At 42.7% G+C, this 27,733-nt stretch overlaps 2 protein-coding genes and 1 pseudogene across 4 annotated transcripts; all 3 read right to left on the bottom strand.

The window, feature by feature from the left end:
- Window positions 1-407: 407 nt before the first annotated feature.
- Window positions 408-14,003, bottom strand: LOC115167488 (two pore calcium channel protein 2). Its single transcript, XM_029721934.1, has 24 exons — window positions 13,450-14,003; window positions 8,765-8,820; window positions 8,581-8,657; window positions 8,086-8,263; window positions 7,827-7,943; window positions 7,596-7,702; window positions 7,230-7,302; window positions 6,835-6,934; window positions 6,669-6,734; window positions 6,502-6,566; window positions 6,285-6,394; window positions 6,097-6,178; window positions 5,900-5,986; window positions 5,612-5,731; window positions 5,310-5,498; window positions 4,846-4,895; window positions 4,364-4,463; window positions 3,792-3,863; window positions 3,557-3,630; window positions 3,315-3,408; window positions 2,991-3,073; window positions 2,490-2,571; window positions 2,289-2,380; window positions 408-1,331 (listed from the first exon to the last, which is right to left on the bottom strand). The coding sequence occupies exons 1-24, from the start codon at window positions 13,586-13,588 to the stop codon at window positions 1,256-1,258; spliced, it is 2,289 nt and encodes a 762-aa protein (XP_029577794.1). The 5' UTR covers window positions 13,589-14,003; the 3' UTR covers window positions 408-1,255.
- Window positions 14,004-15,363: 1,360 nt separating this feature from the next.
- Window positions 15,364-17,153, bottom strand: LOC115167487 (glutamine-dependent NAD(+) synthetase-like). Of its 3 annotated transcripts, XR_003870494.1 has the most exons (4): window positions 16,948-17,153; window positions 16,761-16,858; window positions 16,137-16,206; window positions 15,364-15,649 (listed from the first exon to the last, which is right to left on the bottom strand). XR_003870494.1 is itself a non-coding variant. In XM_029721933.1 (2 exons), the coding sequence occupies exons 1-2, from the start codon at window positions 16,200-16,202 to the stop codon at window positions 15,470-15,472; spliced, it is 246 nt and encodes an 81-aa protein (XP_029577793.1). In that variant the 5' UTR covers window positions 16,203-16,384; the 3' UTR covers window positions 15,364-15,469. The 3 variants fall into 3 exon arrangements, 1 of the variants encoding a protein (XP_029577793.1); XR_003870493.1 differs by having other exon boundaries at window positions 16,761-17,153; XM_029721933.1 differs by lacking the exons at window positions 16,761-16,858; window positions 16,948-17,153 and having other exon boundaries at window positions 16,137-16,384.
- Window positions 17,154-17,394: 241 nt separating this feature from the next.
- Window positions 17,395-25,970, bottom strand: LOC115167712 (glutamine-dependent NAD(+) synthetase-like; annotated as a pseudogene).
- Between the last annotated feature and the right edge of the window lie 1,763 nt (window positions 25,971-27,733).

The raw sequence follows: 27,733 nt of genomic DNA, 5'->3' as shown, positions 1-27,733 counted from the left end.
TCAAAAACACGTTTCTCCCGCTGCCCTTAAGGTAGAATAACAGTTCTCCATTCCATTCTATACCATGCCATTCCGCAGTGTGAGCAGGGTTCCTCAGTCAAGACTTGCATGCCCCGGGGAGAGTTAATAACCCTTATCTGAAATGAGCATCTCCAGGATGCACCAGCAGGAAATCTTCATTCACGCTTATCACCAACCAGCCCGACCCGATGAGTGAGGAGGACGGAGATATCGGTTGGTGGTTATGGCCGGAAGACCAGAGGGTCTCAGAAAACACACAACCTCGTCACCTTCCGACTGATTGCAACAGTCAGGTAATTATGTAACTTCGAGATGAAATTGTAGCTATAGCTATTCAGGAGAGAATTGACCCAATGCAACAACAAAAAACACAAGGGCAGGCCTTGTCTAAAAAATGTGTTTTACACATTTAAGAGAATAATTTCCAGCCATGCTAAACACATATTTCATAATTTATATAACAGTCACTGAGATAAAACCCATATTTCTTTATTTAGCTAAAGGCAAAATCCTATTTACATTGCAAGGCAGGTAAGCAAAAGAAACAGCTTTCATGACAAATTTACGAATAAAAACTAGTCCTTTCCCCTTTTTACTCCCTTAAATAATTTCATTAAGAACAGTGGTGTGTTTTGTTTGATAGCATACAGTGATTGCCATCAAACGAAAGTAATAATGGGAGCTCCCGAGTGGCACAGCGGTCTAAGGCACTGCACTGCATCTCAGTGCTAGAGGCGTCACTACAGACCCTGGTTTGATCCCGGGATGTATCACAATCGGCCGTGATCGGGAGTCCCATAGGGCGGCGCACAATTGGCCCAGCGTCGTCCGGGTTAGGGGAAGGTTTGGCCGGGGTGGGCCATCATGGTAAAATAAGAATTTGTTCTTAACTGACTGCCTAGTTAAATTAAGGTTAAAACAAATATATAATAACAGTCTTAACATGAACAAAACATTTAGCAACTTAATCTTTCAAACTCACTTTTAAAGTAACAGATGCAGGAAGTGAGGCAGTTGTCCAGTGGTTTGAGTGCAAAAACATACAAAATGTGACAACATAGGACTGATCGGAATTGAGAGAGCCCTAACAATATTGTCCATTTTGTGCTTTTGAGTCCCTGCCATTCACACAGACATACGTGATAGCCAGTAAAGGCCCTGTTTATTTTGGATTGGTACTGTACAAGCTTGGTCGGACATAGGGTCCCAATGGTGTGTGAGGGGTGAAGGGTCATCAGCTGAGATGCAGGTGAGGGTGCTGGTGGAGTTGGGTGACCAGTTCTTCCTCTGTAGGCTCCTGAATTTGTTCTCTGGAAGGTACAGTGGAGTTTTAAAGACAGGACAAGAAACTGTGTCAAGAGACACACAACGAGTTGAAGCGAAGCGTGCTCATGCAGGCGGCTGCTGTAGTCCACAGCGTGCATTTAGGGATGGGCATTTAGGGTTTGCTCTTCTGACTTGTCCCTGCTAAACATATCAACCACACCTTCAGCAAATATTTCAGCGACATGCGTTTAGTTGATCGAGAAAAGGGTGGGCGGATGTTTTTGCTACCAATTATGTTAGTGATGGGGTAAAAATTGATACAGTTACATATCGCAATATTATTTTTGACGATTTTTACAAAACAAAGTGCTAGTCAGCTGTACCTGCACCTAAACACCTAAGCTGTGCCTGCGCCTATCCTATAAATAGTGAGCCAAGATGTTTTCAGCGCTTTTATATCCTTGACTGATCAAGGCTCTCTCTTGTCACTCTGCAGCAGACATGGTGAGCAATATGTTTGGAACATGGAATCGCAACAAGATCGCAGTATCGCAATAAAATCGCGAGAATTGCAATACATATCGAATCGGCATCTAAGTATTGTGATAATATCATATCGTCAGGTCCCTGGTAATTCCCAGCCCTAAATTATATAATGCATTATCTGCAAGCAAGGTCATGAAGAAATACATGCCATTTTACAGTTTGCTATCAGAAAGCTCACCAGACACAATTGCCCAGACAAAAGCATTTCTGAAGATTTTTTGGGGAAAAGTGATTCAGTATTGAAACGTGAGTAGCCAAAGAGCATGGTTTTAGGCAGTTCACAGAGAACTGACAGAACCGCTGACAGTGAGGGTATCCCAGTTCGTGACTGACCTCTAGGCCTAAAACCAACACCAGAAAGTAGGAATATGCAACCACTCAGACAACAAACAGAAGCAAAAAAAGCCAGAGCCAGAGCAGAGTTAAAAAGCAGCTTCAGAGTTGCAGCAACATACCTGAACATGAGCTGGACGGTAGTCTCATAACCTGTTCGCTCAACGTCCGCCACTGAACACATGACACTCCGGTCCCACTTATAGATGAAGTTCTGTTACATAAAACAGAGGTATCGTGGAGTTGACTTTTTTTTTTCTCAGAAACATCTTGCACTTAAAACAAAGTAAGTACAGATCAGGCCAGCATAAGTTCATACATACCTCCAAGATGAGAGCCACAAACAAGTTGACCCACATGACAGAGGAGGTAAGCCACCAGGAGACAAAGTAGACCTTGGACCACCTGGGAGGAGAAAAGTAACCAGATCAACTGTTTACATGGACACATCACCATTACCCATAATCACTGTTTTACAAACAGAGCCCCATGCACAATTAACTTGTCTTCGTCCTCTTTAAGCAGGACAAATAATGACTATGCCCCCACTCCTGCATGCATTTTCACCGTTGCTAGCCTTGTCCTGAGTTGGGTACAAATGCTCGTTTAACCAACTAAACAGTTGCAATTTTTTTGGGAACAACTGAAATGAGATAAATATTATGAAGCGGGAGCTCATTAAAGTAAGGCATGGCCCCAAAAATGAAAAGGACTGATGTGCTTCAGCGTCAACTGCTGCCCTCTAGTGGATAGGGAAACAAAGTGAAGCATCTGACAGTCGGATCATAAGACTCATGTATTGATTTGTATTAGGGTTGGCTTACTCTGTGGTGTATCTGGTGTAGGCATCCATGAACACTTGCCAGTTATTCACCACCATGACGTTGTAAAGGAGGACGAGGGAAGACTGAGCAAAACAGAGGGAGAGAGGAGAACGAAAACAGACCATGCCAACCATGTGTTTTACGGTTCCATTCCCTCCAAAAGCCTATTCTCATTAAACCAGTCTCTTATGACAGTAGACAGGGCTATGCAGAGAATGCTATCGTTAAAGTCAGAATGTTCGCCTTGAGCTAAGCCTCTGTGTTCTCTGCCTACGACTCGGCTTCATGGCCTGGCAGAGTGAGAGACAAGAGAAGGGCACCCACAGCAAAGTCGTCAAAGTTGTTTGGCCAGTAGCCCAGCTGCTCGTAGGAACCACACTCCACAGTGATGTTCTCCATACTGGAATTGGACATCACACTGTAGAGGAATACATATAAAACAACTTAAATTACCTCACACAGTAAACACATTAAAACAGCCACATTAGCTACTGTATGAGGCCATTGCTACTTTGATGTTTGTGAATAGTGTACAAGCGTTCAAATACATCATTGTCAAACCGTACCTCATCGGCCTTGGAGCTGTAATGGCTCCCTGGAACAGCCAGATGCCAAGGACAGCAAACACATAGAACACCACCTAAAGAACAACGAGGCGCAAAAACACAGATAGATGTTAGCTGTGATAGGGAATCCATGACGTCCAGCAAACAGACGCCTAGTGTACAGACATGCATTTCAAATGACTAGTTGGATGAGAGAACAAAAGTGAACAAAAACAAGTGCCGTTGAGTCACTCACCACTAGTATTCCTGCAAAAGCTCGGAGGTTTTTCACCAGGTCAACCAAAGTACTCGCTATGAGGGCCATCAGCTAAAAGAGGCATTAAAACACAAGGAAGACTATTTCTATAGTGTAATACCAACATGCATAACCAGAGATGATAAAGACATTAGCTGTACCGGCATGAACTTACAACAATACAAATCTATTGACATAACGGTACACCAGAATAGAGCAAAAGTCAAGCAATAAACCATTTCCACCATTAGGTGGAGCCAAATACAACATCTCATCACATACGTTGAATTATTATTATTTGTTTATTTTTCCTTTATTTAACTAGGCAAATCAGTTAAGAACAAATTCTTATTTACAATGACGGCCTACCCCGGCCAAACCCAGACGATGCTGGGCCAATAGTGCGGCGCCCTATGGGACTCCCAATCACGGCCGGATGTGATACAGCGTGGATTTGAACCGGGGACTGTAGTGACGCCTCTTGCACTGAGATGCAGTGCCTTAGACCGCCGCGGCACTCGGGAGGCCCAAAACGAAGGCACTACTTCTACCCAGCGGCACCACTTCCTCACCTTGATATCAGGGATGATTCGGAGGAAACGGACGACGATGAGCATGTTGACCAGACGTACCATCTCCCACAGAGACATCAGACCACGCGACGCTGGGTTCCTGGGACAACCACACCACACAAAGGTTTATTCAATCTCACAGTGCTACTTAGTTACTTATCGTTCATCCATTTGTTGTGTTTTATTCAGTAACACTCTTCCTCTGCTATGTTTATCATGTGCATCACCATGTACCATATCTATACGTCCATGTTTCTATTCCTGTTTTTTCGACCATCCCCATGTACCTGTGTGTGTGTGTGTGTGTGTGTGTGTGTGTGTGTGTGTGTGTGTGTGTGTGTGTGTGTGTGTGTGCGTAAACAAAGTTACTCGTTCATCACTATTGTTACTGTATATACAAATGAGCACCATCCTTCAAGACAATTTCCTGATACAGAATATACTTGTTGAGCGAGAAATATGACCGAAGTGAAGACACCAACCATTTAGGAAAGGGAAGCCTGTAGGTGGCAAAAATGGTGATCTGAAGGACCTGTTAAAAAAAAAAAAAAAATCAAATACTTTGAGTTATTTTACCAAGACAGAAATATGCTTAAAGGGGCAGTATGTAGCTTTTTGGGGGTGACTCGACCAAATTCACATAGAAATGTGAGTTATAGATCTGAGAAGCGGTAGATCCATTCGATGTGCACTTTTTCTATGCTCCCCGTTAAGTTACGTTTTAGCGAGCGTCTTTTCTCTTTCAGTTTTGTACACCAGCTTCAAACAGCTGAAAATACAAGATATTTGGTTAATGAAAATACATTTCAGCGCAGTTTAGATTGCACGATGATTCTCTACACACTATACATTGTTAAACTGAAATAAGGAGAAGCATTGAAACGGTCGAGTGATTTCTACATATTGCACCTTTAATATGTTTCCTTTCATTTACAGAATATCTTACCAGAAGGCAAACTGTGAGAAGTCCATCAAATATATTGTTTCTGTATGACAAGTAGCCTCTCCACCCAAAGGCTAATATTTTTAGACTCATCTCCATCAGGTAGTATAGAATAAAGAAACAGTTGATAACTTCCATGTAGTAGTCATCCCGCTCTGCAATGGACTTCTCGGAGTCAAGCACCAGTATGGTCTGCAACACACAGAGAGAAACAGAGAGACCAAACAAGTTGAGCCTCTGTCTAATATGATGGACGCGCAAACAACAGGCCCGACATCCTGTCTGTAAGAAGGTCCTGGACTTACACAGATGCACATGACATTGGTCAGGGCCATGGCGTTTCCCACTACCGTAACATAGTAGTGGCTGAAAATCAACTGAAGCCTCTGGAGGAGTGAGGAGTTGTACTCTGGCTTTGGAGGGTGCTGCAGCAGAAAAGACAATGAAGACTCGTCAAATCATACAGGAGCATTCTAGCTATCATTTAGATAAGTAAAATAAGGTCAGTTTAGAACCGACATTGAAGTTAAATCCATTCCAGTAACATTGATCCAGTGGAGAAGCACAAAGCAGTTAATGAGATGTGGCCCCACCTCTTTGATGCGGTCCTTGTCCAGCTCGTCAAAAAGCCTCCGGAAGGCCTCCCACTGGATAAAGCCATCTGACAACTGCTGCACTCTCTACACAGAGAGAGAGAAAGAGAGAGAGAGAGAGAGGCACATTCAAAGGGAGCTATATTCAAATGTTTATCCAACACGTTCTAAAGATTTGCACCGTAGTCTTTTCTCACCTTGATGATGGCTTGTCTGTAGTAGGACTTCATTTGTACCCTCGCCATGACCTGCAAAGAGGCATCCACCCGCACACGCTCTCTGGGAGGGACAAGATGTAAGGCCATTCAGTGTGTGTGTGTGTGTGTGTGTGTGTGTGTGTCTTCGTGTGTGTAGGGCTTAAGGGTAAGAGAATGAGCAGTCTTACACATGCTCCTCTGAGTGTGTAGCGTCCTGACCCCGCCCCTGGCAGGACATGACCTCAAAGGCAGCTCTGACGCCCAGTCTCCTCCTTAGGATGGATGCTTGGACAGACATCTGCCACAAGAGAACCGTTTCATCATGATTACCTATGGGGTTTACACTGTACCTTAAAATGGTCTGATATTTAAATCATATCAGTCCAGGGCCAGTCTTAAACTCACCAGCAGGTATCCCCTGAACTGGTTGTAAACGATGGCAGTTAGCAAGTTCATCAAGAAGTAGGTTCCTGGGAGCAGTAAATAAGACAAATGATCAACAGACTGTGACCACTCAATCCGTTTCATATTTTCCTCATCTCGTAACAGTTCATTTGGTGGCTAGTTCTTACCAAAACCACTGAAGAGAATGAAGAAGATGGAGTATCCTCGGTTTAAGGAATAGGCCGGAATCATCACTGTTTAAAAAAAAACACACGAAGACAGGTTTAGATGGAGAAGACGTTATGCAGCAGAAAAGATATGTTTCATTCACTATGACCTACACAGTGAACTTACCATCGGGGTTATTGGCTGTAGTGAGGAGCACCAAGAGAGAGGAGAGAGACGTGGGCAAGTCTCTGAAGTAGGCCTCCCACTCCCCATTTTGCTTCGGGTTCTAGGGACAAAACAGAGGTAATACGGAGATGTTTAAGTCCCTTATAACAACAATGCTAAATGGACGTTCACTGTGCTTTATCCTGGTCTTATTGGTCACGTGAGGTCGAGTTTCTGTACTGGTCTCTATTTAGACAAGTGTAATATGACACATCTACCACTAGTTGGCGTTAAAGCTCTGATAAAGCCTGTACCACCAGGGTGAATAAAACAGTGGTGAGGTAAGGTAAAAGGGCATATTCAGGCTTGAGAACTGGGCGTCAACAGTACGGCCAGCAGGGTGGAACAGAGCGCACCTCTCCTTTAGCAAAGAGCAGCATGCCAATCATGGTGAAGAGGCAGAGGTGGAGAGCCAGGAGCAGGATAACACTGGGAGGTAAGAGAGAGAGAGAGAGGAGTGGTGCATTAGACACACACCTCTGCAATGACAGTCAGGCCTAGATACATATGCAAGTATATTAGGGTGCCCTCTGTGGGTCTCACATGGACTGAAACAAGAGTGAATCATGTATGTATATAACCTGAAATAAACCCTACCGTGCAGTTTTAGGGAACTATGTGTGTGATCACAGAAGTGAGAGCATTTTGAGGTTGACGATCATTGTAAAGCTGTGAAGGGAAGGTATGAGATTGAACAAAGTGTCGGTGGCAAACACAACTACCTGGCTATCTCTGGGAGGGTCCTCTTGATGCACTTCAAGGTTTTCTTCATCAGGGAGGAGTTTTGAAGGAGGAAGAAGGGCCGAATGAGTCTCCTAACTCGTAAGTTCTGCCGTCGACAACAAAGGGAAAGAGCGACATTCCATTCGAATCTTTGCATTGCAAACCATGTCTTTATGAACTGTTGAATATTACAGAGGGTGTTTAAACCAACATTTTGAATATCCTCTCACCTGATCACAATACATGCTCAACGTCAACGCCCAATCAATTACAGACGCTGAGACGGCCAAGATGTAGACAATCAACCACTTGCACTGCCGAAACTCCTCCCAACCAATCAAGTAGCTCTAAGAACAATATATTCAGTTAGAGTCATGTCTATTTTTTATTGCAAATAAAGACACAAAATGGATTTTCATGCAGATTTCTTGTTGCCCATCTACTGTCTTGTCCCCATTGGCATTGGCAGAAACATGGTCTGATGGTTACCTTGGTAGCGAGGTCAATGGCAAAGATGACGAGGCAGACTATCTCTATGCCCTCTGTCAGGCCACAGGGGGGCTCCCAGGGGGGAGGTCTGAAGCGAGGGTCTGATGTGTAGGAGAAGGACGAGGGCCTCTCGATGAAAGCCAGCGTCAAGACGACCGCAATAGTCAGGCCCAGCCCCCTGAGCAACACAGACAGTCATTTAACAATGACACAAAACCCGTGGGGGGGGGGGTTCAAACATCTGACTGAGAACGAGAAGGGTGATGGTTGGCTTCACTGTCATAAAGTGCTTTTCTCACTACACTTAACCACAGAGGAAGCTAAGACAGGACAGAATTAAGACATAGCGATGCTGAGTGTGGTCACACATTGCAGTGAGATACAGTGCAGAGGGGATATAATGACATCCTTCAGAGGATAGGACAAATTTAAGTAATAGAAACGTGCAGAACAATCCAAAACAATATACTTTGACTCGTGACAGTAGTGATTTACCATTGCCATATCCTGGAGTAGTACCACCTGTACAGACGTAACGAGTTTGCATCCACTCTATGATTGATGGATCGGTACTGTAGAACGAGAAACACATTTCATTGTTTAGGGGCAGTTCATAACCAACACGAGTCATACAAATAATATGTGTCAATCAGTTACGGCGACAGTTCATATGTTTCACCTGTATGGCGTCCTCGATAAACACAGCAGCTTGCTGGAGGTAGAGATCCTCATCGCCTGTGTAAGAGGAGAGGGAAGTGATTCCGCATGTACATTGTCAAAAGCAAGTGCTGTGAAACAAGTTGTTCTCAAGCAAATAAAGTCGTACTCTGTATTGATTGAAAACAAAACATTGAAAACGAACCCGTCTACCTATCTGTAGCTTTTCTCAAGCAAATGAATAAACCCCAACCAAAGAAAACGTGCATCTCGTGATCACCTTTTATCAGTGGCCACTGATTCGACAACAAAAACAGCGCAGTCAGTTCCACAGAGGTCAAAGTCTGAGCCCACGTCCTAATCCTACAGTAGGCCTGCGTGCATGTGTATGCAATAAAGTTCAACACGAGCATGTCTGAATTCATCTTAGTCGTTCAAATATTCCAATTGAATTATACCCAAGTCTGGATGAATAGTGTGCTCCAAACATCCCTCGCCAGGTCAGATTAAATTAGCTACTAATTCCAGGCATTTTTCCACAGAGCTGATCACACATCTAAATGTCAACTGAACCCTCTTTCACTTACTGGACTGGACTGTCACTTGAATTCAATTATCATTTTCAGTTTAATCCAATTCACGAAGCTATTCTGATCTGTGTTAAGAAGCCATATCATCTCCTGGATTTGTCTTTGCCCCCATTTGTCCCCCTTCAAATTAGTGAATTGGGCCATTTCAGCCACACCCGTTGCAGACAGGTGTACAAAACCGAGCACACAACCATGCAATCTCCATAGACAAACATTGGTAGTAGAATGGCCTGTACTGAAGAGCTCAGTGACTTTCAACGTGGCACCGTCATAGGATGCCACCTTTCGAACAAGTCAGTTCGTCAAATTTCTGCTCTGCTAGAGCTTCCCTGGACAGTGCTGTTATTATGAAGTGGAAACGTCTAGGAGCAACAACGGCTCAGCCGCGAAGTGGTAGTCCACACAAGCACACAGAATGGGACCACCGAGTGCTGAAGCGCGTAGCCCGTAAAAATTGTCTTTCCTCGGTTGCATCACTCAGTACCGAGTTCCAAACTGCCTTTGAAAGCAACGAAAGAACTGTTTGTCCGGAGCTTCATGAAATTGATTTCCATGGCCGAGCAGCCGCATACAAGCCTAAGTTCACCATGCACAATGCCAAATTTGGGTGGAGTGGTGTAAAGCTTGCCGCCTTTTGACTCTGGAGCAGTGGAAAAGCATTCTCTGGAGTGATGAATCACGCTTCACCATCTGGCAGTCCAGTGGACAAATCTGGGTGTGGCGGATGCCAGGAGAACGCTACCTGCCCGAATGCATAGTGGCAACTGTAAAGTTTGGTGGAAGAGGTTTTTAGTTCCAGTGAAGGGAAATCAACGCTATAGCATACAATGACATTCTAGACGATTCTGTGCTTCCAACTTTGTGGCAACAGTTTGGGGAAAGCCCTTTTCTGTTTCAGCATGACAATGCCCCCGTGCACAAAGTGAGGTCCATACAGAAATGGTTTGTCGAGATCAGTGTGGAAGAACTTGACTGGCCTGCACAGAGCCCTGCCCTCAACCCCATTGAACACCTTTGGGATTAATTGGAACACTGACTGTGAGCCAGGCCTAATCGGCCAACATCAGAGCCCGACCTCACTAATGCTCTTGTAGCTGAATGGGTGCAAGTCCCCGCAGTAATGTTCCAACATCTAGTGGAAAGCCTTCCCAGAAGAGTGGAGGCTGTTATAGCAGCAAATGGGGGACCAACTCCAAATGAATGCCTATGATATTGGAATGAGATGTTCGACGAGCAGGCCACTTTTGGCCATGTAGTGTATTTCATTACATGACTGTCTTTCAAAAGCTTTGTGTGGGGTGTAAAGAAGAGCTACTGTACTGTACATCATAAGTAAGAAGTGATGTCATAAAAGGACAGAGTAATCTAGGGCAGAGCCATCCTTGTTCAACAGGACATATCACAATGTGGAGCTTGGCATTTCAACCTGGCTTCAGGGCAATTCATAGGATTTGGGATGTTTATTGTTTCCCTCCATTTAGTACGACAAGAATGATAGGCTTCATTCAAATTCTCGACACACAGTTGAACCGTTTACCCAGAATCCCACTGCCTCTGCAATGTCCCTCCACTGGTCTAATTTTTAAAGGTACATTTTCCAGTCATAATACATGGTCAGATGCATGTTTGATAGTTTTCCTTTCCAGATGACTATTCTTTTCTCCCCATATTTTGAAAGAACATGTCCTGCCCATAGAGCAGTTGTTAGTAGCCCAGACTGGACTCATATTAGTCTTTGTTTCCCTCCACACTACCACTGCTGACAATTCTGTACGTTTTTATTTAACCTTTATTTAACTAGGCAAGTCAGTTAAGAACAAATTCTTATTTACAACGATGGCCTACCGGTGCACAGTGGGTTAACTGCCTTGTTCAGGGGCAGAACGACAGATTTTTACCTTGTCATCTCGGGGTTTCGATCCAGCACCCTTTCGGTTACTGGCTCGACGCGCTAACCACTAGGCTACCTGCCGCTAGTGTTTGTAAATCTCTACAGATGGTGTTGTGCAAAACTACTAGCTAAATATTCACCCATGCATTGTAACATTATAGGCGTCACCAGTACAGCTGTTATCCCAGCAAGGTGAGGAATTGAGAGGTATTGAAAACAGGGGTGTCAATAAGTTTTACCCCTACCTTTTTGTTCAACAAAATATTTTTCTATGAGCAATTGTATTAGTATAAAATTATATAATTTACCCCTTTGTTGAGCATACAATATAGCTCACTATTTAAATTATTTATTTTAAACAGTCATTTTTGCTCATTTTATCAAGGGTGTCAATAATTTCAGACCCCACTATATATACTGTATATATATAATTATATATATTATATATATATAATTTCATGATCTATAGAATTTATGTCAAGTATGCCTTTTAAAGTAAAATATTATGAATTACATTTGACACATGGGCTCCAGACAAAGTACATTTAAAAACAAACAATAAACTTTTTAAAGAGCATACTACTGTCCTGAGGTCTATCATCTACATCACCATATATCAGTCATAAGACACAAATGCTGTCCTGCTCCTGCAATCATCCCAGTCATCAGCAACAGAGCATTGGGGTAGGCACATGTTTGACATCAATGTATGCGCAATTTCCATGGTAATAAAATGGCCAATTTCAGGAAAAGTTATATAACATACTATTTACAAGAAGGCTATGCTGGAATGGATGGTTTGCCTTGTGTGGTTTTGTGGGTTTTGACACTCTTATGTAGGTGTCATAACCAGTCATAAAACATTGCATAATATGTCACAACACATATAAATATGTGTCATGACAGTGTTATGACAATGTTATGACAGGTTATGATATGTTACGCCAACTGTTATAACATGTTATGACATGGTTATGACCGTGTTATAAGGTGTTATGACCCTATGCTTCAAGTTAAGTGTTACCAATTGTTTTTAATGTCTCAAAACTCTATTTGAGTGGTCCACAATGTGTTTATAAAAAATCTTTAAGGTGCTTGGTGACAGTAGAAATCATTGACAGGAAGTTTTGGGCAGAAAATTGTGGACTGCTTTTGAGAAAAGTTGCCATGTCAGAGACAGCCACAATGAGTGATGACACACAATCTGGTTGTAGTGGCCCAGAGTTGTTTGGCCGGGGTGGGCCGTCATTGCAAATAAGAATGTGTTCTTAACTGACTTGCCTAGTTAAATAAAGGTTCAAATAAATAGCTAGGTAGCTAGCAAGCTATTGTACATGAATAGTTGAGAGCTAACGTTAGCTATATGTTATTGAGAAATTGGGATTTTAATGTGTTAGCTATTCGTCTTAGATTTTAGTGTAACTTTCTGTAGCGGTATTACCGCATGTTGTATACTCTACTCTGATTTCTGTTCTTGACTTGTATTTTTCAGAGAAAGTAGCTAGCTCATGCATCTGTATCCATGGTGGAGGTGAAGACTTTGAGGGAGGCTGCCATAAACAAACTTCGAGTCTAACTTAAGTCTAACTGACCTAAAGACAGATGTTTCAGCCCAGTCACGTCAAAATTACAGTTGAATGACAATAGCCAATAATGAATGTAATGCTTGATCATTATCCTGTGTTGTCTTGACCTGAGATACTCATCACAGCATCAGTCACAAATCTCTCTCTGTGTCTTTCTCTCACAGATTGAGAAGGAATTCTGAAGGATTTACAACCCGACCGGCTTCAGTCCACCTTCATGGAGAAGCTGGACCATTAAAAAACTGTTGACCTTGTTCAAGATGTATTTATATTTTTAAATGAGATGCAGAGCATTCTGGAAGTGCTACGGGGTATGTGCTCATGATACAGTCACATAACAGTCAATAATTACATTGTGACAACTTTGTTAATTTGATTGACTGTAGTATATACAACCATTTGAATTACTTCTCGTGTCAATGCAACACCGTCCAGAACAGAAGAGACTGGGTGATCAGTGGCCTGATATTATACTTCGGCGAAAGGGTAGATGACCTTATCATGTCATATGTCACAACAGGTGTAAATATATGTGTCATGACAGTGTTATGTCCGCTGTTATGACATTGAATGGTTATGACCGTGTTATAACATGTTATGAAGCTATGCTTCTACTAGTGTGAACTACTGAAACGCTTACCCCCTTCGACACAGCAACACTCTGCAGCAACCGAGGAGGACAGACGTCTCGTCGTTGGGGATCCCTTTTCAAGGTGGTCGATGTTGTGAGGGTGGGAGCCGTAGTTAATGCTTCCAGTCAGCAGTTGTTTCGATTCCATTTAGTAAAATTGACCTAACTAAGCGAGTGTAAACTTGTTTATGCAGCACCTGTAACTCGGGTAAAACAACCTCAAAGTCCGCCAAGTGTAAATTGACAGTTTTAGTAAAGAGAATGAGAACTATACTGTAACTGTCAGAGAGACAGAAAACATGTTATGCTGTCAAAAACGTTTAAATTCGTTAAACCCATCGTTTTCTTTTTACAGACAGTTTATCCACTTAGCTACGACAGTACGGGAAATATGTTTTTTAGGAAACGAACTAGCTGTGTCCTCGTCCTCAAGTATCACTTTTCACCAGCGGGTGACTCACTGCGCCACTGACCTACACCGCGCGAAACTCAAAGAGTTCAGCCTGTCCCCCCCAAAAAATGCCTCTAGTAGGTCTTCATGTAAAACAATGGTAGTCTACTTTGTCACGGTCTACTTGCACGGTCTAGTGGTAGTGTACTTTCTATTTTGTTTTTCAGCAGCCTTTTACGCGCCAATCAAAGTGGTACGTAAAATACGTTTCACACTTACTCGTTTTAACCATCAGTTTTCCACTTCCTTTGTAAAATGACCACTTAGGCTCATGTTATACACATAATTGATGACAACAGAAAAAAAACAATATAAAACGTGTTTAATAGTAAAGCTGAACATCAATATTTCAATGAACAAGTGTATTGTATTTGAACCTGAGAGAATAGATTGTTGTGAATATTTTTTTAAAGACATTGTTACTACTTTTGACCTCCAGTTTAAGCTGGCGTAGAGCATGAAGAATGACAACATAATGCACATAATGCTGAACCACTAACCCAAAATACTCATTTTGAATACCCTTCATTGTTAGAGTCTACAATATCAATCAATAGTCTAGGTCTATTTTCAGAAATTGGTATACTGTACAGCAGTGGCGACCCGATGTCCAAGGCAAGTTTGACCCACATTTTTAGCAACAAAAAAATAGCAATCGTTTTTTTTGTGCTCGCCTGTTATTTTGGCATTAATACATGCCACATATCAGTTTGCAAACAATATAAAACAATATATATAATTGAGTTAATAAAGCTGCATACAAACATGGTCTCTTTTTCTTTTCTTGAGTAAGGCAGCTCCAAAATGCAGGTGTTTCAGCCTAGCTCAGTGCTTTCTATGGTGGTGGGGCAAGCCAGCAGAAAATACGGAGCGTTGAGCCGTGATTGGCTCAGTGTTCTGTCACTCATGGGGACACTACGTCACTGCCAAGTCTAAGGGTAGACCTAGAAAATTCTAGCCCCTTGGGTACTAACATAGAGTTACATTAGAAGTGCCCATCCAAGAAGGCTCAAGGTCACGGATAAAATGACGTCAAATCATGTTATGTCTACAGTAGCTTTGATTGGACTGATCATGATAACATCATACTTTCAAAATCTTAGCTAGCAGTCATCATCATGAATCAAGTCAACAATCTGCTGGGAAATCCTTTTTAATCCTTGTCATATGAAGAGAAATAATTCAAATAAATGATAGATAAAACGTATCAGTGCTCATCGGCCATTGGACATAAACATTACGCAACCCAGCTAGGTTGGGTTGGGTTTCGGAGGATGCATGGCTCTCGACCTTCACCTCTCCCGAGTCCGTACGGGAGTTGCAGCGATGAGACAAGACTGTAACTACTACCAATTGGGGAGAAAAAAGGGGTAAAAAAATAAAATAAATTTAACATTTTAAAAAATTTAAAACATGGGCCACCATCCCTGTGGAATGCTTTTGACACCTTGTAGAGTCCATGCAACTCAATATTAGGAAGGTGTTCTTAATGTTTTGTATACTCAGTGTGAACATGACTTTGTGTGAAACATAACACTCTATCATTGAGATTTTTCCTCGTTTTTACACGGTAGGCATCTAACAGTATGAAAATAGTAAATGGTGTGCGATACAGGGGTGTAGAGTGACCTGTAGAGGGGATAGGGCCTCCCTCCACGTGTGGATGAGTTTCCAGGACATGCTGTACGGGCCGCACTTGGAAATCTTCCTGATCCGGCCAATCACAGACAGCTCCGAGTATGTCATCCCTATATTAGGCTGACGAGAGGGGGACACAGAGAGAGCAAGAGAGAGGACGACAGCAAGGGATAAGGAAGAGGTCAGATTACACCATAACAGAACAAGCTTTGTGCACAGATGACATCCCTGAAGAGACATTCATCTTCCAAGCTTGTGAGGTGGTATATATAGACAGCAGTCACGGACAAGGGAAAGTTGAGCCACACAGTCAACACAGCCACAGAGGAAAAACACGGCGGGACAATAACAACAGTAGTCAAGCTGAATAGAGCTGAGGGTTTTTATTTATGGTATATGATATGACTTAAACCTGTTAGTCTTAAATGTCAACTTTTCTTAATACGTATAAAGAAAGGTCAATCCCAGCAGTGTGTGTACAGTATGTGAGAAGAAAAAAAAAAGTTGTCACTTCATATGTGGTTGGCCCACACACACAACGATCAACATAGTCAGAGGGCCCAAGGCCACATCTGGCTCCACTAGAGGTGACATGTTGACTTGTTACCTCATCAGTCTGCAACACCTGGCCGTCCGTCAGGGGCTCCAGCTCTGCAGTGGGAGGTGCAGCCATGATACTAAAGAGGACATAAAGACAGTTTCCAACACGGTGAGTCTCCTGACATTATACTGACTGTTTTGTATTGTCCCAGGGAAGAAGATGGGTTTGCAGAGCAGCGTGCTTCACCTTCTGAGGGCGGTGAGCTGGAACTGTTCGACCCAGTACTGCAGGAAGCTTGTCAGGTCTGCCTTACTGAGCAGTCATACTGTCACGTCCTGACCCTAGTAAGATGTCATTTTCTATAGTAGAGTAGGTCAGGGCGTGACATGGGGTGTTTTGGGTGGTTTTCTATGTTTTCTATTTCTATGTTGATTTTTTTGGGGTTGATCTCCAATTGGAGGCAGCTGGTCCTCGTTGCCTCTAATTGGAGATCATATTTAAGTAGTTTTTTTTTTCTTCCACCTGTGTTTGTGGGCAGTTATTTTCTGTTAAGTCTCTGTACCTGACAGAACTGTATTCTGATCGTTTGCCATTTTGTCTTTAGTGATTTGGGGTTAATAAATATCATAATGAGCACTCAACACGCTGCGTTTTGGTCCCCTCTATATGACGCCCATTACACATACTTACTTAGTGAAGTAGCCAGCGAGGCTACAGAATAGAGGGGTATTGAGGTGAAGGTCAAATAGAGAGAGTGGTCCATACTATTTTTGTTATTTTCTGTTGGACTGAAGCAGACAACACATCAAGTTTTTTTAAGTGACAGAAAATTCTAAATATTTCAAAGAAACATTGACATTCTCTAGTACTCACTAACCTCTCATCCACATTGGCTGAGCCAAGGACTAGAAGGCCACCAGGTTTCCCCTCAGCCCACTGACTGAGCTGAGCAAAGAGGTAGGCCAGAATCATCCTGATACAGGCCTGGGTGGGACAGGCCTGCCGGGGAACAGCCGGGGAATCTGACTTGTTCAGGGGCAGATTTTTACCTTGTCAGCTCGGGGATTTGATCCAGCAACTGGCCCAAAGCTCTAACCACTAGGCTACCTGCCGCCCCAAAACAGTAGATAAAGGATCATCAAATTCACACACCACACAATTGTTTCCTCAGCTCAGCATTTGAGCTCTCTTTCAATCCATTACACAAATGACTACTGTTCAACTGAAACACGATGGTGTGAGGATTGTGGTGAGCATGTGTGAATATGCAAGTAAATGGTGCAATAAAAGAAAAGTGCAAGCGAGGGCAAAAGCCCTGCTCATCTTAGATTAGTTTTTTTATTCACTTTGCAAAAAACTGGTCTCTGCTTTGTTGTAGTGTTTCAGGTATCACCTGAACAATGTATTGGAGTGTTCCTTGACCCTTTACACTTAACCCACTTGCACATTCTGTAGGGCAAGGTTTTCTCTGGTGCTTCCACCATTAGCACGGAACTGGGGACACTTTCCCGTAACCATGGAGAAGATTCCCAGCATGCCTTTTACTGCCATGTTGATGTTGAGGTTCATGTGTGAACTGAATAAACAAGAAAAATACAAATAAAAAAAGAACTTTGAAGAAAAGCACAAGGTGAGATTTATAGCAGATGCAAGACTTATTGTGTTCTAATTTGTTATTCTGTAACTGCCCAACTATGATGGGGCCAGTGACGCTCACCTGCCAATCTGAGCAGCCAGCTCTTTGGCCCTGTTACAGGTTCCCACCGAGGAGTTCTCACTGGCCATGTAGCAGGTGGTGAAGATGCGTCCACACAGCTCCCGTGGGTCCAGTGGGGTGTAGGACACATCACATCACTACCTGTTGAACATCCTCCAGCACCTGGGAGTCTGATACAGGGAGAGGGAGGGAAGGAAAGAAGCTGAAGCTGTAGCTGTCAGAAGCTGTAGTGACAAACTTTGAATGCAACGTCAAACTTTAGAATAGGAGCCATGTGCTTGTGTGTCACTTGTGGGACACAACAAACCATTATGGGCCTGTACAGTATCCAGTACAGTACTCACTGCCATCTCTGACTGCCTGGCAGACCAGCACACACATGGGGTAGACAACGCAGGCTGTAGAGGAAGTGTCCACACCACCACTGAGGGGCAGGAGGAAACCAGCCTGAAGCAGGGAATAACAGGGGTGTTTATGGACAGAGATAGACAGACAATATAAATATTCAGTACATTTTGTATATCCTTTGTATATTCAGTACAAATATTCAGTAATAAGCAAGTAAGCGTAAGCACATTTACACATCATTCAAACCAAATATAGCACTACTCATCTGACCCCTTCTCCTTAGGTAGTCCCAAAGCCAACATGCTGGACCCAGGCTGAAGACACCAAAGACAAGAACACAGAGACACACATGTGCATGTATTTGACATGGGTCAAATTGCAGGTTAGAATGAAGGCCCTGTGCTTGTTTGTCACATGAATGGAAGGGTCTGTATGTGTACACTGTAAACTGTAAAGAGTTGGGCAGTCACATGATCTGGAAAGTAGCTTTTTTTTTTAAACGTGTCTTTTAAGTTTGAACTTCTCTCAGACAGGGATTGTCTCCATCAAAGACAGGCAGCTCAGTTTCAGACACAACGGGAGCAGTCAGGGTAAATGAATGTCACACTCCGTGCCTCGGGAATCCTCTGTGTAGCGATATAGTAGGCTGCCATCTCTGTCTGTTTCCAATGTTTCCATGGTGAAAAAACGAAATACAAGGAGACACAGTCAAAAATAGCTACTTTTTATTTTAGGCAGCATTTTAGCCACACAACACTCTTGTGATCACAGTCTTTGTCAGGGGGTGCCATACCTAATCTCCTCCTCAGGGCTGTGGAACTGCCACTCAATGGGCTGGTGAGTGGGGGGAGGTAGACATCTTCACAATCAGACAGGGAGAAGTCCACTGACTCGATGGCACGGCTGGTGCTCATACTCCTGGACACAGTAGAGGACATAACAGCAAACCATGTGACATTTTAAATGTAATGGGCATGCTATTTTGAGTCTGAGTCAATAACTGAAGGGAGAAGTTAAAGTGACTCTCTTGAGTGTGTACCCTGTATAGGGAGGAAAGACGACACCGGACAGAGACAGAGCCTTGGGTTGGGGAGTTGAATGTTGAACAGAATTACCTCTGGCTAGTTTCACTAGGGGAGTAAGGTGTTTCTGAATCACACCTACCATTTATGAGAAGTAAAAAGTGCCCTGTTTTGAAGAGAGATGTCAGCTCACCACGTGTGGGTGGCAATGCTCTCCTCTGTAGCTGTGGACATCCTCCAGACCCAGAGTGGCAGTCAAAACCTCCTGCAACACACGCACACACACACACACACACACACACACACACACACACACACACACACACACACACACACACACACACACACACACACACACACACACACACACACACACACATTGTCCAAGAGTTCACTTTGGGAACGGCTAACATTAACAATAACATTACAAGACATGCTGACTTGGCAGGCCATGTAATCAAACACAGCTCACCCTGGTGTGTGAAGTGAGAGGGAAGTGAGGGTTAAAGAATAGGCTGCAAGATATTCTTCTCACATTTGCTTTCTGTTATGTTTAGCCTGTCTTTACCAAGTCGTCCAGGGAGAACTTTCTTCCCTGGGCCACTATGTCCTCGTTGATGGCCACCATGGCACAGTCTCCATCACAACCCTTCTGATTGGCAAACATGTAGATCCCCCCACTCTGTGCAAAACAACACACTTGTCCTTATTCCACTTGTAATATCAGAAACTGCCCACCTTCATTACTATGCAATAACAATGAACTCAAATAACATGTAACAACAATGTTGTTATGTAGTAATTACAGAGTTATTACACACGTCTAGGATCAATGTGATGATAAGTGTTACCCAAACTAATACTAATCAAAATATACATGTAGGCAAAACACTGTATGAAATGGAGCAGTGCTTTAATGACAAAACAGTACCTCCAAGTGGTTACTGGGCAGGCAACATGCAGTACCTCTGTTCTAACTAAACATGCTGTATAACAGGGGTACTCAACTCTTAGCCTATGTGGTCCGGAGCCCGCTGGTTTTCTGTTCGATCTTATAATTAATTGCGCACACCTATTGTCCCAGGTCTAAACCGGTCCCTGATTAGAGGGGAACAATAAAAAATGCAGTGGAACCGGCTTCGAGGTCCAGAGTTGAGTTTGAGGGCTGTGGAACATGTGCACGTGTCCGTGCATGTGTCCGTCCGTCCGTTCGTGTGTGTATGATCACCTTCGTGGTGGCTGATATAACCAGGTTGACTCTGTGGTCTGCCTTGCGTAGCTCGTGGTAGCTGGCTGAGGAGTTGGTGAAGATCTCCACACTGTCCAGAACCATGTCCACATGGGGGCTGCCAAGCACATGGCATTCCCACATGCATCATTACATACTGTAGCTTACTAGAAATACACACACACACACACACATATATTTATTCACATATGCAATCTCACTTAATCTCTCAAAAACATTTGAGCTCTCTTTCAATCCATTACACAAATGACTAACGACACACAGTATTACACAACTCATTACAGAAATTGAGTAAAGGTGTGGAAAGAAAAGACCTTCATTTGAGGCTCTTAATTGAATGTACCTCCTAGGGTTCCACAGCTCAGCACAGACCTCTCTCCTGATGCAGGTGTCTTTGGTTGAGAGGACGCAGTCACCAAAGGGGACAGTGTCCTTCAAGAGACAGAACAATGGAAAATAATTTCATTAACGATCCCATTAAATGGATGATACTATTGATTGCTGCACATCTGCAGTACCTGTCAAAAGTTTGGACACACCTACTCATTCAAGGGTTTTTCTTTATTTTTACTATTTTCCACATTGTAGAATAATAGTGAAGACATCAAAACTATTAAATAACACATATGGAATCATGTAGTAAACCAAAAAGTGTTAAACAAATATATTCTTTAAAGTAGCCACCCTTTGCCTTGATGACAGCTTTGCACACTCTTGGCATTCTCTCAACTAGCTTCATGAGGTAGTCACCTGGAATGCATTTCAATTAACAGGTGTGCCTTGTTAAAAGTTAATCTGTGGAATTTCTTTCCTTCTTAATGCGTTTGAGCCAATCAGTTGTGTTGTGACAAGGTAGGAGTGGTATACAGAAGAAAGCCCTATTTGGTAAAATACCAAGTCCATATTATGGCAAGAACAGCTCAAATAAGCAAAGAGAACTGACAGTCCATCATTACTTTAAGACAAGGTCAAGAACTTTTAAAGTTTATTCAAGGGCAACCACAGAAACCATCAAGCGCTATGATGAAACTGTCTCTCATGAGGACTGCCACAGGAAAGGAAGACCCAGAGTTACCTCTGCTGCAGAAGATAAGTTCATTAGAGTTGCCAGCTTCAGAAATTGCAGCCCAAGTAAATGCTTCACGGAGTTCAAGTAACAGACACATCTCAACATCAACTGTTCAGAGGAGACTGCGTGAATCAAGCCATCATGGTCGAATTGCTGCAAAGAAACAACTACTAAAGGACACCAATAAGAAGAAGAGACTTGCTTGTGCCAAGAAACACGAGCAATGGACATTAGACCGGTGGAAATCTTTCCTTTGCTTTGATGAGTCTAATTTTTAGATTTTTGGTTCCAACCGCCATGTCTTTGTGAGACGCGGAGTAGATGAACGGATTATCTCTGCATGTGTAGTTCCCACAGTGAAGCGTGGAAGAGAAGGTGTGATGAAGCTTTGTTGGTGACACTGTCTGTGATTTATTTAGAATTCAAGGCACACTTAACCAGCATGGCTACCACAGCATTCTGCAGCGATAAGACATCCCATCTGGTTTGCGCTTATTTATTTTATTTATTTATTTTTATTTATTTCACCTTTATTTAACCAGGTAGGCAAGTTGAGAACAAGTTCTCATTTACAATTGCGACCTGGCCAAGATAAAGCAAAGCAGTTCGACAACATACAAAAACACAGAGTTACACATGGAGTAAAACAACATACAATCAATGATGCAGTAGAAAAAAATAAGACTATATACAATGTGAGCAAATGATGTGAGATAAGGGAGGTAAAGGCAAAAAAATGCCATGGTGGCAAAGTAAATAAAGTATAGCAAGAAAAACACTGGAATGGTAGATTTGTAGTTTGAAGAAAGTTCAAAGTTAAAATATAAATAATATGGTGCAAAGGAGCAAAATAAATAAAATAAATACAGTAGGGGAAGAGGTAGTAGTTTGGGCTAAATTATTGATGGGCTATGTACAGGTGCAGTGATCTGTGAGCTGCTCTGACAGCTGGTGCTTAAAGCTAGTGAGGGAGATAAGTGTTTCCAGTTTCAGAGATTTTTGTAGTTCGTTCCAGTCATTGGCAGCAGAGAACTGGAAGGAGAGACGACCAAAGGAGGAGTTGGCTTTAGGGGTGACCAGAGAGATATACCTGTTGGAGCGCGTGCTACAGGTGGGTGCTGCTATGGTGACCAGTGAGCGGAGATAAGGGGGGACTTTACCTAGCAGGGTCTTGTAGATGACCTGGAGCCAATGTGTTTGGCGACGATTATGAAGCGAAGGCCAGCCAACGAGAGCGTACAGGTCGCAGTGGTGGGTAGTATATGGGGCTTTGGTGACAAAACGGATGGCACTGTGATAGACTGCATCCAGCTTGTTGAGTAGGGTATTGGAGGCTATTTTGTAAATGACATCGCCGAAGTCGAGGATTGGTAGGATGGTCAGTTTTACGAGGGTATGTTTGGCAGCATGAGTGAAGGATGCTTTGTTGCGAAATAGGAAGCCAATTCTAGATTTCACTTTGGATTGGAGATGATTGATGTGAGTCTGGAAGGAGAGTTTACAGTCTAACCAGACACCTAGGTATTTGTAGTTGTCCACAAATTCTAAGTTAGAACCGTCCAGAGAAGTGATGCTGGACAGGCGGGCAGGTGCAGGCAGCGATCGGTTGAAGAGCATGCATTTAGTTTCACTTGTGTTTAGGAGCAGTTGGAGACCACGGAAGGAGAGTTGAATGGCATTGTAGCTCGTCTGGAGGGTTGTTAACACAGTGTCCAAAGAAGGGCCAGAAGTATACAGAATGGTGTCGTCTGCGTAGAGGTGGATCAGAGATTCACCAGCAGCAAGAGCGACATCATTTATGTATACAGAGAAAAGAGTTGGCCCAATAATTGAACCCTGTGGTACCCCCATAGAGACTGTCAGAGGTCCAGACAGTAGGCCCTCCAATTTGACACACTGAACTCTGTCAGAGAAGTAGTTGGTAAACCAGGCGACGCAATCGTTTGAGAAACCAAGGCTACTGAGTCTGCCGATGAGGATGTGGTGATTAATAGAGTCAAAAGCTTTGGCCAGGTCAATGAATACGGCAGCACAGTATTATTTCTTATCGATGGCGGTTACGATGTCGTTTAGGACCTTGAGCATGGCTGAGGTGCACCCATGACCAGCTCTGAAACCAGATTGCATAGCGGAGAGGGTGCGGTGGGATTCGAAATGGTCGGTAATCTGTTGTTTGACTTGGCTTTCGAAGACCTTAGAAAGGCAGGGTAGGATGGATATAGGTCTGTAGCAATTTGGGTCAAGAGTGTCACCTCCTTTGAAGAGGGGGATGACAGCAGCTGCTTTCCAATCTATGGGAATCTCAGACGACACGAAAGAGAGGTTGAACAGGCTAGTAATAGGGGTTGCAATAATTTCGGCAGATAATTTTAGAAAGAAAGGGTCCAGATTGTCAAGCCCAGCTGATTTGTAGGGGTCCAGATTTTGCAGCTCTTTCAGAACATCAGCTGAATGGATTTGGGAGAAGGAGAAATGGGGGAGGCTTGGGCGAGTAGCTGTGGGGGGTGCAGTGCTGTTGAATGCAGTAGAGGTAGTTAGGTGGAAAGCATGGCCAGCCGTAGAAAAATGCTTATTGAAATTCTCAATTATAGTGGGCTTATCGGTGGTGACAGAGTTTCCTATCTTCAGTGCAGTGGGCAGTTGGGAGGAGGTGTTCTTATTCTCCATGGACTTTACAATGTCCCAGAACTTTTTAGAGTTGGAGTTGCACGAAGCAAATTTCTGTTTGAAAAAGCAGTGGGACTATAATTTGTTTTTCAACAGGACAATGACCCAACACACCTCCAGGCTGTGTAAGGGCTATTTGACCAAGAAGGAGAGTGATGGAGGGCTGCATCAGATAACCTGGCCTCCACAATCACCCGACCTCAAACAAATTGAGATGGTTTGGAATTGGTTGGACCCCAGAGTGAAGGAAAAGCAGCCAACAAGTGCTCAGCATATGTGGGAACTCCTTCAAGACTGTTGGAAAAGCATTCCAGGTGAAGCTGGGTGAGAGAATGCCAAGAGTGTGCAAAGCTGTCATCAAGGCAAATTGGTGGATACTTTAAAGAATCTCAAATATAAAATATATTTTAATCTGTTTAACACTTTTTGGGTTACTACATGATTCCATATGTGTTATTTCATAGTTTTTATGTGTTCACTATTATTCTACAAGGTAGAAAATAGTCAAAATAAAGAAAAATCTTTGAATAAGTAGGTGTGTCCAAACTTTTGACTGGTACTGTATATTAATGGTACAGTTTCCCTTTAAGTGAAGAAACATGCAAATAATCCTCTTATCACTGATCCTTGTTAGTGCATACCAACACCCCGCCATTAGAGAGAGAGGAAGGGAGAGAGATTGATCCTACCTGTCCTGTCACATCCTGGGCAGGAAGTACTCCTCCACATGTCTGTGGCAGACAAGCACAATAATGCCATGTTCAAATCAAATCAAAGTTTATTGGTCGCGTACAGAGATTTGCAGGTGTTATGGCGGGTGCAGCTAAATGCATATATGTTATTATGAGTGACGTGAAATAAATGGATTATTGTCCTTTTCCACTTACCAAATCTGCCTTGACCTTAGATCAAAACATTTAAAGACATGCTCTGGAACTTTGGTGAATACTAAGTATTTTTTAAACCTCCCGCTTTGGGCTGGATAGTGTCCATGTGTAGTTCATACATGCATAATCTATGAGCAAAATTACTGTCTTCCCTAAATTTGCCACAAAATCCCTAGTTTGAAAGCAACTGTTTTTCTAGAAGCTGTGCTGTGCCACTTCCCCTAAATTTTCCCCTATGTGGGCCAGCCCCGTAGCAATTCGAGTTCTAGCCAATGAGCTTCAGCCCCTCGCCATTTGAGTGTCAACTAGCAAGATGCACACACAGCAGAGCGAGAGAGAGAGAGCAATGACTTGGTGGACATATCTGAACATTTGTGACATAGTATGTCATTTTCTGAGACTACTTTTGGCTTATGAGCCCTACTTTCAGAACTACTGGCTAAAAAGTATACAAAAGTACCGGAGAATCTTTAATACCCTGTTTATCAAAGCATTATCATTATGTTCAGAAGGTACTTGTGCAGATTCTATGTTGATCACTAACCTGAGTTTATTCCATGGTGAAAACCAGTGGAACTTCTGGTTGTTCCCATAGCTGGCCAGCAGCATCTTGGATCGAATCAACAAGATCTTCCTTTAAAAAGAGGGTAAAAATTGTGAACAATTACACCTACTTGTTATTGACAATGCACATAAACTACATCAATTCAGAATTGATTATTTCCAACACTTTAGAGAACATTAGCCACCGGTTGCTGAAATTTTAGTGCAACATACACTGTTTAGTGGGGTATGATAGTCCAGGAGGCAAAGAGAGGCACAACATAGCTGAAGTGCTTGTCAGATGATGCCCTGGGTGACAGGTGACCCTAGCAGCTTCCTGAGTACCTAGAAGCAGTGCAGCAGGGTGTCTGACTCGTAGAAGTGGTCTGCACAGCCATGATGACCAGGGACACAAAGAGAGGAGGTTGAGGGTAAGTTCATGGAAATTCAGAGCAGGCATGGCCATGTAGGATGCTTATTAGATGCAAATGCACAGAGCTTTGTAGGAGTCAAATAAACAAAGACATACATTTGTCTAATAAGCTAAATGTGTGCTGTAGGCTACTCACTGTATACAGTAATGTACTCAACAATCACAACTTCGATGAAGGAGATGTACATAATAAATACGTTATTTCCAGTTCTGGTCCCAATCTGTATTTTGCCCCTGAGACTTGGCTATCGCGATACCTTGTCATGAGAATATATCATTATTAATGTTAATGGCATGTCCAGAGTCCTGATTTGCAAGATGTGCATGCTATTCCTGCAGAGCAAGTAACCACATTCTGCTAATTTTCTCATCGATGAAACATTTGATATCAATACTGCTTTCTGTTCCCAAACCTAGAACATGTTACGAACAGAGTGGATTCAAAACATTGCTAGAACGCGACAATAAGATCTCGCTAACTCGTGCTTGGCTCTGCCCACCTCGCTTATTCTGGCCAGTTAGTTATACAAATCTTTGCTACTGCTGCCCCTCCTTTTCATATATCGTATTAAAGAGACAGGAAGCTCATTCACACAACCAGCTGCTTGCGCCTCTGCTGTACAAAATTAGTATACCTGTAGAGAGTACCGGTAGTCTTCATATGTTTTAGAAATTGTCCATATTTCAGACTTAAAAATGGTGATGCTTCCATAAATAAAAAATATTGTCGAAAACCAAGGTGAAAAGTAGGTCTCAAAGTTGTGACTTCATGAAAAAAATGACAATATAAAAGTATCCTACTACTCAATCCAAACTGTGTGATGTCCACTTATTGTTTCAAAATATGCAGTGGTGTAAAGTAATTAAGTAAAAACACTTTAAAGTACTACTTAAGTCGTTTTTTGGGGTATCTGTACTTTACTTTACTATTTATTTTTTGACAACTTTTACTTTTACTTTGTTACATTCCTGAAGAATATAATGCACTTTTTACTCCATACATTTTCCCTGACACCCAAAAGTACTCAATACAAGGGCACTGCGTTCATCCACCTCTGGCCTGCTCGCCTCCCTACCTCTGAGGAAGTACAGTTCCCGCTCAGCCCAGTCAAAACTGTTCGCTGCTCTGGCACCCCAATGGTGGAACAAGCTCCCTCACGACGCCAGGACAGCGGAGTCAATCACCACCTTCCGGAGACACCTGAAACCCCATCTCTTTAAGGAATACCTAGGATAGGATAAAGTAATCCTTCTAACCCCCCCCCCCCCCCCCCTCTTAAAAGATTTAGATGCACTATTGTAAAGTGGTTGTTCCACTGGATATCATAAGGTGAATGCACCAATTTGTAAGTCGCTCTGGATAAGAGCGTCTGCTAAATGACTTAAATGTAAATGTAAATGTAAATACATTTTGAATGCTTGCAGGACAGGAAAATTATCCAATTCATGCACTTATCAAGAGAACTGCCTCTGATTTGGCAGATTCACTTAACACAAATGCCTAATTTGTAAATGATGTGTTGGAGTGTGCCCCTGGCTATCCGTACATTTTAAAAACAATAAAATGGTGCCTTCTGCTTTGCTTAATACTAGGAATTTGAAGTGATTTATACTTTTACTTTTGATACTTAAGTATATTTTAGCAATTACATTTACTTTTGATACTTAAATATATTTAGAACCAAATACTTTTAGACTTTTACTCAAGTAGTATTTTGCTGTTTGACT

This window comes from Salmo trutta, chromosome 29, assembly GCF_901001165.1.
Source record: "Salmo trutta chromosome 29, fSalTru1.1, whole genome shotgun sequence".
Taxonomy (NCBI): Eukaryota; Metazoa; Chordata; class Actinopteri; order Salmoniformes; family Salmonidae; genus Salmo; species Salmo trutta.
This window is presented reverse-complemented; position numbering and strand designations above follow the sequence as displayed.

What these genes read in the sequence shown, in the direction of transcription:
- LOC115167487 (XM_029721933.1), bottom strand. Translation starts at nt 16,202, where the DNA reads ATGGCTGCACCTCCCACTGCAGAGCTGGAGCCCCTGACGGACGGCCAG. An exon ending in AGGTGTTGCAGACTGATGAG is followed by an intron (nt 15,650 to 16,136) that starts GTAACAAGTCAA and finishes CCCTCTCGTCAG; the next exon opens with CCTAATATAGGGATGACATA.
- LOC115167488 (XM_029721934.1), bottom strand. Translation starts at nt 13,588, where the DNA reads ATGGAATCGAAACAACTGCTGACTGGAAGCATTAACTACGGCTCCCAC. An exon ending in TGCTCTTTGCTAAAGGAGAG is followed by an intron (nt 6,935 to 7,229) that starts GTGCGCTCTGTT and finishes TTTTGTCCCTAG; the next exon opens with AACCCGAAGCAAAATGGGGA. An exon ending in CTTTTGCAGGAATACTAGTG is followed by an intron (nt 3,631 to 3,791) that starts GTGAGTGACTCA and finishes GTTGTTCTTTAG; the next exon opens with GTGGTGTTCTATGTGTTTGC.